The sequence below is a fragment of the Cydia pomonella genome, chromosome 9 (assembly GCF_033807575.1).
Source record: "Cydia pomonella isolate Wapato2018A chromosome 9, ilCydPomo1, whole genome shotgun sequence".
Lineage (NCBI taxonomy): Eukaryota > Metazoa > Arthropoda > Insecta > Lepidoptera > Tortricidae > Cydia > Cydia pomonella.
In genome coordinates this window covers 5928487-5942389 of record NC_084711.1, presented here as the reverse complement: position 1 = coordinate 5942389, position 13903 = coordinate 5928487, and the positions used below count along the sequence as shown (strand labels likewise).

The 13903-nt window shown below is 38.2% G+C and overlaps 1 protein-coding gene across 1 annotated transcript; it reads right to left on the bottom strand.

Moving 5' to 3' along the window:
- Window positions 1-1458: 1458 nt before the first annotated feature.
- Window positions 1459-2088, bottom strand: LOC133520988 (uncharacterized). Its single transcript, XM_061855708.1, has one exon. The coding sequence runs from the start codon at window positions 2086-2088 to the stop codon at window positions 1459-1461; it is 630 nt and encodes a 209-aa protein (XP_061711692.1).
- Window positions 2089-13903: the final 11815 nt, after the last annotated feature.

Sequence of the window (13903 nt, the reverse complement as noted above, 5' to 3'; positions counted from 1 at the left end):
CCTAATGAGATGCACTGCATTTTAAACTGCGAGCAGCAAGCATCAAGTAGAGATTGATTTAAACCTTCGGAAGCGACGCTTTCTCGATGCTTGTCACTGGGGCCTTGAAGTGACAGAGACATAGTTGGTCTAGTGGAATAACCAGACTCCGTAATGACATAAGACGAGGAAAAAGTTTTTCAAGACAATTTACGAATCGTATTTCGGTCTTTTGATGCTGTTGGTGCCAATCTTATTAACAATGAAATAAAATGATTTGAACAGTTCATGCAAATAGCGGTACAAATATTACTTAGATACTAGATTAATCTACTTTTTAACGACTTTTTGGCAAGATAACAGTCGGGTTTATTTTAGTTGATAGTTGATAGATTTTATGTAGGTACTTTTTCCCAATTTATTTTAGATTGCGCTACAATATGGATACGAAAACAAAGAGCTATAGTATTTCTATTCCCGAATTTAAACTAAATCATGTATGATTAAATAACAATGGTTATACTCATTAAAACTAGTTTAGAATTATTTCAATTTCACGAACATGGTAGTTGACAACTGATGATAATAGAAATTTCTACATAGTGCAAAACTTATGTATTTTGGCAGGTAGGGTACATATTGTAGATCCATATGTACATGTAGGTACGATTGTACGCCATAGTTTGTTCGTAACACAAGAACATTTTATGCGCTCTGAGAGTCTCCGGCGAACACCGAAATTCGCAAATTGCGGGCATCTTTCTCTTTTACTCCAACCAAAGCGTAATTTAGGTTGCAAACTTTGGTGTTCCCGGAAGGCCCTCTTTTGAGGATTACTGCGTACCTACTCACATTTTATAGCAGACAATACAGCTCTGCTATAAAATTAAAATATCTTTACAAATGTATGGACACTGATGCACTGTTCCTTAAAATAAATAGGTTGTTAGCTTTGGGGTTTGTTCTTTGTTTAATCTTCCGTCCGTGTTGTTCACATTCAACGAAAACGCAAATGCAATTTTTCAACACAGTTTTATTTGCCAAAAAAAAGGACAATGATAAAAAAAACACAATCTTGTTATATATAATTACTAACAGAATGTCGTTCGCTAGTTTGTAGTCGGTACAACGACATCTAGCAGGGAATTAGGACATCAAGAAAAATATAATAATGTTTGTATATTTTATAATAACATGTCGTTAGCCAGTTTGCCGTGGGAACAGCGACCTCTAGCGAACAATTAGGGCAAGTATATACGTTGTACACACCAGTTTGTGGCCAGTACAGTGACATCTAGCACAGAATCTTATTACTAAACTAACATTAATCTAAACACTTTAACATTCCGCCCACCAAGGACAGAATGTCCTTCTTTAGAGAGACCGCCCACCGTGACGGTCTTCTTTAGGGGTACGAAAATATTTAGTTTATTTAACAAATTATATTTTAAATGTTGGAAACATGCGGGATGAAATCAGTTAACTAGAAAGAGGTAATATACACAATTTAGAGGTAGGTCGTTTAATTATGGAGTTCCCACATTTCAAAGACACGACCCTGGTCAGGTTATCTGACCCGGGGAACTTCTGAACGATTCTACCAAATAGCCATTTGGTTGGCGGCAAATCATCCTCCTTCACCAAAACGATATCCCCAACTTCTGGCTCAGGAGTTTTGAACGCCCATTTATAGCGATGCAAAAGATGAACTAAATATTCACTCGACCATCTGCGCCAAAAGCGTTGCAGCATTCTCTGAGTCAACTGCCATCGTTTTAAGGAACTGATATTGGACTCTTCATAGTTTACTTCTGGTATTGTTACTAGAGCCTCTCCAACAAGAAAGTGGCCGGGAGTCAATGGACTTGGCTCATTGGGATTGCTAGGCAGCACTGATATAGGCCTAGAATTCAAGCAAGCCTCAACTTGGCTGAGAAGAGTAGCCATCTCTTCATATGTTAGAGTTGATTCACCAATGACTCGTTTTATATGAAATTTGGTGGATTTTATCCCCGCCTCCCATAATCCGCCAAAGTTAGGCGCTCGAGGTGGTATGAAATGCCACGTTGTTCCTTGCGTGGCCAAGGCTTTCGATATTTCTTGAACCATGGTTGATTGTTCTGACTGAAATAAGTATCTTAACTCTTTGGAGGCACCCACAAAATTCGTGCCATTATCACTATAGAGTTCAGCACAATAGCCACGACGCGCAACGAAGCGTTTGAACGTCTCGATGAATCCTCTAGAAGTTAAGTCACTAACAACATCAATATGCACGGCCTTGGTTACCATGCATACAAAAAGACAGATATATGCCTTATAAGCCTTGTGACCTCTGCCTTTGGATGTCCTTAATTGAATAGGTCCGGCATAATCTACACCGCTCCGGTAAAAGGGTCTAGCTGGGGTAATTCTAACTCGTGGTAAGGAACCCATCAGTTGGGTTTGTATCTTTGCCTTGTTTCTTACACATGTAATGCATTTATGTACGTAGGTTTTCACTAGATTTTTTGCACCCATGATGCAATATGCAGCCCGTAGGTAATTAAGCATTAGCCTCTCCCCCCCGTGCAGAGTTTTACTATGTGCATCGGCAACTAATAATTTTGATAAGGGTGAAGAATGTGGCATCAGAATTGGATGTTTGATATTCTCTTCTTCCTCCAATTTTGCTAACCTGCCTCCCACTCTAAGCACTCCCTTGACATCTAAGAATGGCGTAAATGACAAAATTTTCGAAGTCTTAGTTTTAATACAACCATGTTTCTCTATTTCGGAAATTTCTGGTTTAAATTCATTATTTTGAGCTATTTTAATGCAGGTGCTTAACGCTTCGTTTATTTCGGACGCGCTTAAATGATTACTTTGCCCTCTCAATGTCTCTGATTTCTTAGTTCTTGATCTCACAAATCTCCTGCAGTAAGCTATTACTCTTATCAGTTTTTGAAGTGACGAATACTTACTAAGTATACATTCCTCTAATAAATGCTGAGTGTGATGAGATTTAATAGTTTCCTCCAGGTGTGTTTCGTTGTCAGTTGGCTTGGTGTATATAATAACTTTTTGTTGTAAGAACTGAGGACCATTTTGCCATAAAGAATTACCGATTAGTTCTGCTGGACGAATTCCACGAGATGCACAATCCGCTGGATTCTCCTTCGTCGCAACATGAGACCACTGAGAGGGCTCAAGCAGACACAGAATTTCGGAAACTCTGTTGGCCACGAATGTCTTCCAGTGGCTGGGGTGCTTATTTAGCCATGCAAGAACGACGGTTGAATCCGTCCAGGCTCTCAGGTTGCACTTCGAAACATTTAACACCTTTGAGACCTCCATTAACAGTTTAGTTAGCAGAACGGCACCGCATAGTTCTAAGCGCGGTATGCTGACTTGTTTTACTGGAGCAACTCGGGTTTTGGCTGCAACCAGCTGAACTTTAATATCCCCCGATCCACTGATAACTCGAAGATACACTGCAGCAGCAAATGCGAGTTTAGAAGCATCTGAAAACCCATGCAACTCCACTCGGGCATCATCTGCTTGCGTGTTAAGCCATCGCGGAATGATAAAGCCGGACAGTTGACTCAATTCCTCCCGATAAGTATACCAATCATGTAATATTTCTCTTGTTGGTTCTTCGTCCCATCCTGTACCAGCTAACCATAACCGCTGTATAAATATTTTTGCTTTTATAACACATGGGGCGATCCAACCCAAAGGATCGAAAAGTCGTGCGACGTCTGATACAATCTTCCTTTTTGTTACAGGAGCAGATACAGGAGGCAGCGTGACTGAGTACTGAAACTCATCCTTCGTTTTATTCCAGGTAAGTCCTAAAATCTTTACTATATTACCTTGTTTTAATTCCAGATTCTTTTCTTCCCTTTCCAGCACTCTTTCTCCCTTCTCATATAAATCTATAGTTCTCTGTACATCTTCCTTATTACTTGCCCACTTTTGCAAAATAAAACCTCCTTTCTTAAGTAGAGCCTTCATTTCTTTATAAAGTTCTATACCCTCTTCTATGGTTTCACATCCTGTCATTAAGTCATCCATATAAAAACTATCAGCAACTCTCTTTGCTGCCATTGGATGCTCGCTCGCATGGTCAATGGCGACCTGATTAAGTGCTTTAACGGCAAGATATGGTGCTGACGCTGTTCCAAACGTAACTGTTAGCAACTTATAATCTTGTATTTCTTCGGTTTGATTATCTCTCCATACAATGTGTTGATAGTCAGCGTCCTGATCAGTCACTCTTACCATGCGATACATCTTCACGATGTCTGCAATCAGACATACGGGATGTATTCTCCATTGCATAATGAGATGACGCAACTCCGGCTGTAGCGTAGGTCCAATCATTAAACTATCGTTTAAGGATATACCTTTCTCATTTTTGCAGGACGCGTCGAAGACCACCCGGACCTTGCTAGTTGACTTGTCCTCCCTGATGACAGCGTGGTGGGGTAAATACACGCACTGTTTTTCACTTTCTCTAGCCGCAGGAACTAACATCATGTGGTCCAACTGTAAGTATTCTTTCACAACTGCTGTATACTTCTCTTTTAAATTATTGTCTTTAGCAAATTTCCTTTCCAGTGACTTTAACCTCTTAATAGCAATTTCTCTTGAATTTCCTTCTTTACAGGCTGGATTCTCATCACGAAATGGTAATTTAACCACATATCTGCCAAGGTTGTCTCGTGTAGTCGTTGCTGAAAAGATGTCTTCACATCGCTGCTCTTCGGTCGTCAACATCTTTTTTGAGGTTAATAAAGGTTCTGATTCCATCTCCCAAAACTGTTTTATTATTTCGTTGTCCGTATCTACTTGTGCATGTAATACAATTTTCTTTTCGTTATGATCTGCTGAGCCTCCAGACAAAATCCATCCTAAACTAGTACACTGTGCTATTGGAGTTCCAATAGGACCCTTCTTTACACCCTCCTGCAGTATCTGGGCATATACCGCTGCTCCCAATAAAATATCAACTTTACTTGGTGTGCCGTAACCGGGGTCAGCCAGAACCAAATTCTCTAAATGTGGCCATTCCGACGCGTCCACCTTGCGTGCAGGGAGATTCGTTGTGATTTTTGGTAACACGTATGCCTTTAACTGTACATTGAAATCCGGATTTATCAACGATTTGAGTTTCAGTAATACCATGTAACTTGTCGTTACCGACGCTTCTTCTAGCATCGTTATTGTGGACTTGATGGGAATCTTTTTTAGACCTAACCCTTGTACTGTAGCCTCTGTGATAAATGAGGATTCAGACCCTTGATCTATGAAAGCTCTATAAATTTGAAATTGACCTGTCTTAGACTCGGCTTTCACCAAAGCCGTAGCTAAGAGAACTTGGCGCTTAACCTTTCCTTTAGCGAATAGAGTTACTTGTGGTGATTGCGACGTAATATCGTTAGAGGCACTACCAGACTCAGCCTTTTTCTCAACAATTTCCTCACAGGACGCTGCAACTGCTTGGTCTACGTCCCTTACATGAGCAGTTGAGGTTGAACCCCCCTTCGGATGAAGGAGTGAATGATGCCGTTTGTTACAAATGCGACAATTCATGGTATTTTGGCAGAACCGTACAGAATGATTGGCCCCTAAACAATTATAACATATACGATTGTTTGCTACAAATTCGTGTCTTTTTTCATAATCTTCTGCAGCGAATTTTTTACAGAAACATAATTTATGATTGTCACTACAAAATTCACACACTACGTTTACAGAATCATTGGCATAAAACGTTTTTGAACTGGTCGCATTCGAAGTTGACGGCCTAACATACATGTTTTTCCCTTTACTTCCAGGTTCAAGAAACTCTAAAGCTCGATACCTACTAGTCAAAAAATCTTTGAATTGTGTGAATGTGGGCAAATCATTTGGGGTTACATTCGACGTGACACTTAATTCCCACTGCTTTCGAGATTCTGGGTCCAATTTTGATGATAATAAATATATAACAATAATATCCCAAGTAGATACATCAATCCCTAAATTAGTTAAGGCGCTCAAGCAATCAGAAGACGTATCCAAAATTTCCTTTAAATGGGTAGCCGACTCCGAATTAGCGGTACGTTGGTTTAATAAACGTTTCAAAATGTTATATGAAAGATACTTTTTATTACTATATCGCTCTTCCAATAGCTTCCAGCACATCGTGTAATTTGCCTCTGTCACCGGTGTATACCTAATTATTTGTTCTGCCTCCCCAGTCAAGTACCCCTTAAGATAATGCAGCTTTTGGACGTTATCTAGTGCTCTATTGTTGTGAATTAAGGATACAAATAGATCTCTAAATGTGATCCACTCGGTGTACTTGCCTGAGAAGCTTGGTATACTAATCTTTGGTAGGCGAATATGACTTTGGTCACTATTCAAAACACTAAGATCATTTGATTTACTTGTGGTCGCTGGCTGAAGTTTAACAAAAAGAGCTTTTAGATCGCACTTATATTCCATATAAATTTCTTCCGTTGTATTATAAACATCCTTTTTAATGTAGTCTTGAGATCTTAACAACGTTTTGTCTGTTGTATGCGATAGTTCTTTATGCCCAACTCTAAATTCTGACCACAATTGTTCTAACAGTTCCAATCTTCCCTCTACATAAATTTGTGTAATACGTTCTTTTGGTGACTTTCTAAAGTTAACCTTTGCCTTAGAAATACGCTCTGAGATTTCCTCCTGATAAGAAATTAATGATTCCATAGTGAACACAAACTTTAACTTAACTTACAAATTTTAAAAATAGCAATTATCAGGCAACTTGTGAACAAAACACAACTGATATACCTAATAAGACACAAAGTTCTAAGTACAATTCAACTCCGCAAAATTTACAAGTGTTTAAAATTATACAAAAAACACAAATAATTCTAAGTCCAATTCAACTTCTCAAAATTTTACAAGTGTTTAGGACTCTGTAGAAAATCGGGCATGGATTCCCCGTTCCTCCGTTTTCACTGTAACTATTCTAAGTCCTTAAATTAAAGTTAGTAAATTTTCTAAGTTCAAATTAAATTATCAGGAAATAGTTAAAGTCCCAAATTCACTAGTTGTTAAAGTTGAAATTAGCTCGACTCTCTTCTTTTTTTTCTAAGTTTTAATCTTCACTGAATTAAGGCTCAATTTTGCATAAAATGACAATCTTAGAGTACTCACGGTTTTCACTTTGCATCACTCAACTGAACATAAACAACACTTTGTGACGTAGGAGCTCCTTCCTCGTTGACCTCTCCTGACGGATGCGCCCTTACCGCACCGCCTGTGACTCAGCCTGGACACCACTAGATGGCGCCACTGCACACTGCTTCACTGCACTCGTTCTCGTCTCCGTCGTATCCCTCTGAACAGCGATCCACTGCTACTATGGGAACGAAGCGATGAATGGCTCCACGCACTGACTTTAATTTACTGCCACTAGCCTAGCGCCAATACTGTCCGATTCGTAGGACCATGTTTAATCTTCCGTCCGTGTTGTTCACATTCAACGAAAACGCAAATGCAATTTTTCAACACAGTTTTATTTGCCAAAAAAAAGGACAATGATAAAAAAAACACAATCTTGTTATATATAATTACTAACAGAATGTCGTTCGCTAGTTTGTAGTCGGTACAACGACATCTAGCAGGGAATTAGGACATCAAGAAAAATATAATAATGTTTGTATATTTTATAATAACATGTCGTTAGCCAGTTTGCCGTGGGAACAGCGACCTCTAGCGAACAATTAGGGCAAGTATATACGTTGTACACACCAGTTTGTGGCCAGTACAGTGACATCTAGCACAGAATCTTATTACTAAACTAACATTAATCTAAACACTTTAACATTCTTAGAAACCAGGGATACAAGACAATCCTACAAAGTTTCTTTGACCTCAGGGTGGAATTTTATTGCTTAAATTCATAACTAAACAACTACTTACTGGGTTACAACTGTTACAATTCTGCGTATTAAGTACTTTATATCATTTTATTCGCGTTTTCCAATGCAAGGGGTGCATTGACATAGCCTGACATATTGACGGGTCTGTGGTTGTGTATTAGTAAAATCGTTTTCCCACACTTTAAATGAAGTCGTGGCCATTATAATTTTTTTTTTCATAGAATTGTCATTTGCCTGTGGTCGGTTACATCCGGTATAACTACTTAGTATACAAAGAACATAGTGCATTAACAGAGAAACAGTTTAATTCTACTAAAACATTCAAACAAAATACTGCACTCGGTCTTGCTCACGGGGAAGTTTAAGTATGAATTTAAAAGCATTTTGAATTTCTCCCGCGTATGCTTATGTTCTATATATGATATAACTAGCTGTTGCCCGTGACTCCGTACGCGTGGATTTTTATGTCGGTGGTTATACTCGTATATTCTATACATGAGCGTATTAAATCATTATGCAGCAAAAGATGGCAGTAGGGACGGTTAATCATTGTGAAATATTATACAAAGCCTAAGAAATTTTTTTTTGATCTATATGTGATTTATCAGCCAAGACGGATACGCTTAATGCCCGAAAATATGGAAGAAATTCTGATTGTTGACTTTAACAATAGTAAATGGGACAATCACGAAGAAAAAAATTGGGATGAGTCAAATTATAAAATTGTCTTGTCTTGTCTTAAAAACGAAGAAAAGTACATTGAGTTATTATTTAATTTTTTTTTTACTCTTAATAAAACATATTTTTACAAGCGAACCCTTGAGTGATCACTAGTATATAGAACTAGCATCGATAGTTGAGTTTATCGATACAGGAACTCCCTACTTGTCAAACAATTTTGCCCCACGGATTCCTATGTCTGGTAATGAATATGTATATAGCAACTGCTGTCGAAAACCAGACGGAGACACCTGCCTACTGATAAAGTTCTTGGATAATATATTTATTCTCAGTCTAAAATAACTTTCGAAAATAATAAGTATATTAAAGAATGATAAGCATAATATTCCCAAAAGTTTTAGTTTGGTTTAAACGAAGCCTTTTCGTTCAGCGCCTGTTTATTTATAAAAGCAAAGAGCTGTCGGTGCAATAAAGTTCAGTGTAATTCCAATCGGTAACTGGACATGCGCGAGTTAGCTGTGTAGGGGATCTAGCCAAGATACCTATTATTGATAGAAAATGCCAATCTAATCTTAAAAGTTGTATGGAAATAGTCACATGATTTTTCGTAACATCTGTCATCCCGATATATTTTTCGACGACGACGAGTTTGTCGACGAATGCTTGTCATCTTGGGTATGCCTCCAGATGAACCAAAATGTAAAGGTTAATCGTTTCTAACTGCAAGTAATATTGTCCCGCTGAAAGCTGGAAGTCTAGAAATTGCCACAATTGCGTTAGCAGCTTATAGATCTTCCACTTATCTCATGCGGTTGGTAAAAAAGTTGCGCGGTGATTCTCTAGTATAAGGTACCTTAATTTTTGGGTTAAAACTAGTTTACTGTTTTACTTAAAAATAGTCAGCTTCAGTCAAGCCTTCAACCAGTCCAGATGACCATAATAACTTCTTTCTTACCAACCGTTACTTCAGCTAAACGGTACCGAGATCTATAGCGGGATGGTATGAATGATCTAGGAATATCTTGTTTTCCTATCATCCTGATGCTGTGGTACTCATTAAGAAAATCTCAGCAATTAGTAATGTCCGAAGCTCCACGTAGTCTCTGCTGCAGAGCTACCTACTAACATAGCTGATATCTAACTTAAAGTGCTTGCCGATTATCTATACTTACTTAGTTGTTACGGTTGATCTCGAGGCCGCAGCCCAACAAGGAGGGCAGATCACGTTTATTTCACTCCGGACACCAACTGCATATATCGCTTTTTACGATGCCAATAACAGGCACGGGCGGCCACTGTCTCAGTATGGGACTGTGGGTAGGAAGGTAGGAACTGGACTGGAGTATATGGAGTCTCAATTTGAAAAACTCTACTCGTTTTTACAAGATCCAGCTCTTAAAAAAATATACACGAAGACAATGATGTATAGAAAAATAGAGTTCTCTGAAAAGAACACGAGTCTCTACAAAAGGTCTCTAATAAGTTGAAAATAACTCGAAGTTTGAACAAATTATATTAGTCTGAAAAACTGAGTCAAGTTTTAAAGCAGAGGACTCGAGTATTAGCCAACACTAGAGAGAAGCTGATGGAAATCAGGACCCCTAGCAATAAGAACCACGACGCTGGAAGAGTTTGAAACCGATCTAGTGGCTACGTAAAGCTAACACTGTGGCTAACACCCGCGACAGAGAACCTAACTCTCCCGCCTTCGTGTAACCGGTAGGAATAAATTGTTCGCAGAGTTAAAAGGATTCGCCCTTTTTAAACATTCATTCTGTTTTCATAGGATAAAATATTGCTTGTTATAATTAAGTAGGAACTTTTTTAACATTGTGTTTAAAATTAATTATAAAAGTTTATTTTGTGGAACAATTTAAAGTGTAAGGTTTTATGTAGGTTATTTGAGGAATAGTAATGTTAAAACCAGTAAAATTTGTCAAATTAAAATGTCACAGTCGAACGAGAAGAAAATGTTTAAGTAATAATAAATAAAGAGATTTGCAATAACCCAGTCTCATTTTGTCCTCCCAAACATCAATCCATAGACCGTTATACGGTTCACTTTTACTACAATAGTCCCAATGCCTGCTGCGACCGGTGCGATTGCAGTGTCTATTGTTGCGCCTGTGAACGGCTTCCAGCAGGCATTCTACATGACATTAAAGCTCTCCAAGGGACCTCTACGTGTTGGATATATATCCCCACGCAAGCCTATCAAAAGACCGGGATTTAGAAGCCCGTGAAATCCAAGGAGAAACAAAAAGATATAGCTGAATTCTTTTTGATTTCGATTTGAAACAAATGGGTACTTAAATAAATTTTATAACAGGAAATTTGGTAATAATTAACGCTGTATTATGGAGTTACAGTGGAACTGCATAGCAGCGTGTCCTTTTGGGCACTCTCTCTGATTTAAATGGAAGGTAGGGTGACTGCTATAGTTATTGGCCACTCCTAACAAATCAGAAAGAAATAAAGCCACTAGTTAGATGTCTTATTGTTAACAGTGGCCAATAACCAGAGTGGCCAGTCACTCTAGGTAAGACTAATGTGCGAGATTGTAAGATTAAAGAAGAATTAGACTAATGTAAGATTTAATGCTTTCACTGACAGCGCGAGCTACGCATAACGCGTGTAGCCGTTAAGGCGTTTTTCCGCTTTGTAGCGAACGCGGATACCAACGGCGGACCCGCCTAGCGGGTCCTTGGTCGTCAATGTGTAAAATACCAGCTCTTTTTGCAAATTGGTAATATAAAATGTAGAGCCCTATTCAGATTACCAACTCGTTACGGTTTTGATATAACTTTAATGATCGCCTTGTTGATTGGCGTGTATCTGGATTGGCCATCTGGTTAAGTTAGCCAGTTAATTTATCGCCTAGGCCGATAGAAAATCAATCATCGTTTAACAACTTGGCGTATTGAAAATAAGTTCTTTAAAAAACGACTAGTTCACTCAGCCAAGTGATTTAAATGTAACCTAAACAACAAATAAATGAAACAACATAAGATAAAATAAATAAAACAATGAAATACTAACCTAACATAACCAAACAAATCCGAACATCAAGTTTATCAATTACATGCATTTTTTATTAACTAAATGACTACACGACGTTCAGCCATCTGGTTAAACGTTGCTATCAATGACTTGGCTGGTTGTTCTTCAGCCAAGTACCTAATTAGCTGGCAAATTTAACCAGTTCGCTGCGACTTTATCATGCATGACTTTTGATTTCATTACGTATGCACCATGAGCTTGAGTCTATCAAATTAAAATCAAAACCGTATTAACCGTAACAAGTTGTTGAATCTGAATCGGGATTCTAGCTCCGTTTATTAAAATTCGTCTGTTGCAAATCCACACCTGATGCTCGTGGATTAGCAACCTGGGCCAGTAGCACGGTCATATTATCGCCTGTCACGTTCTAACAAGTATGTAAGTGCGAAAGTGACGGGCATAGTGACAGGCGATAAAAATGGAACCATGCTGTCGCTGAAACCTGTAACCATTAAGCGCCTATCCAATTTAAACACGAAACTTTTAACGACGAGTTTGTTATGGGTGTTAATTATTTGCAGTTTCGCGGTAAATTAAACAGAACACGTGTGTAATTTAACTCTTTAAACGCCCGGAGCGTCCGTGCACTTATTTACGTATAACGACGCAAGTTGCAGTTGCAGGGATACACCTGTGACACATTTTACATGACTGAGTTTACGTTACACGTTTCGAGTGTTTCCTAATTAGTCAACTAAGCGCGAGTGTGTAAACTCTGTGCCAAAGTAAACAGAATAAACAGATTATTGCGTTTAACTTCTCTTGTTTAAGTTAGATACGTTCCAAATTTAAACTCGATTGTTGAGTGGCGAACGGAATATGTTATGTTTATGGGATCTCTTCCGAGGAAATTAGTTGCAAAGAAGTAACGATGATTATACTTATAAGTATGTCCAGTAGGGCTAAGATGGTCGAGTCTTTATCATTTGTCACCATGCCTGTCACGTTCTAACAAGTATGTAGGCGCGAAAGTGATGGGTATAGTGACAAGTGATAAAAATGGAACCATGATGCCTCCGCAGACTTGAAAAACCCGGTATATTAACCAGAATTCAAATAAATAAATAAATATTAGAGAACAATTTAACACAGATCGACTTAGGCCCACAGTAAATTCGATAAGGCTCATTATCTAATTGGTATTAGATAGGCGATATATATATATCGTCATCTACACACATATATATATATATATATATATATATATATATATATGTGTGTATATAAATAAATGAAATTGAATTTAATTGAATAATTAATTTAGTACCGTCCCGTAATAGTTTACCGGTTTATAAAATTTCGGTAAATAAGTGAGAACGCATCGTTCAAAAACAAGTTGGTACGCGTGTAAATTTGTGATAATTTATTAAAGTTTTTTTTATGAAAACACTATATTACGAGTATTCTTATTTTATTGTACAATTAAAATAGTAAACCTAAAATAATAAATAATTTTACTTTTGACGATCTCTACTATTGTTGAAAAATAGTAGGAGTTATCCACAATTCAGACCGTATCTTACTAAGTATTTTTTTTTTACAAAAAAGTTGTCGATTAAACTGTCAATTGATGTTCGTTATTCGTTATTTCCATATTATTTCACAGAAATTTCTTACGTTTCGTCGTTATTGCGGTAATCAAACTTGATTTGTTAGAATACCTTAAGGTTGTATTTTCCTTTCCAAACATGTTCTCACTGCTGAAGTGCCTTGCTACGCTCGAGATTCTAAATTAGATTCACGTGCGAATTATAGAATCTTACGCTTGCACGGGACTCAAAATAAGCACTCGAGCAAATTTTAAACTTTTCTCTCTTGTTGTACACAAACTATTGTTGTATTTATAAAAGTATTGTGTCCGAGTAACAGACCACAAGTCAGTACACAGTCATACTTGCCTTCTCTGTCAGTCAGAGCCTAGCCATGCGAAATATCAAATAGAGGCCCAGGTATTTACCCAGCCCCAGCTATTTACCGCCCATCTACCTGGGTTCGCAGCAATAAATCCTCATTAATGTCACAATAGTTCGTTTTCTTTTCCTGTTGTCAAATGCTGAGCCAATTAATTCGACCAGACCGCTCGATTCGTCGCTGGATGGAATGCGAGTTGGGGGAACGCCTCAGATGCCTTTTTAGGGTTCCGTAGCCAAATGGCATAAAACGGAACCCTTATAGTTTCGCCATGTCCGTCTGTCTGTCTGTCTGTCTGTCTGTCTGTCTGTCTGTCTGTCCGAGGCTTTGCTCCGTGGTCGTTAGTGCTAGAAAGCTGAAATTTGGCA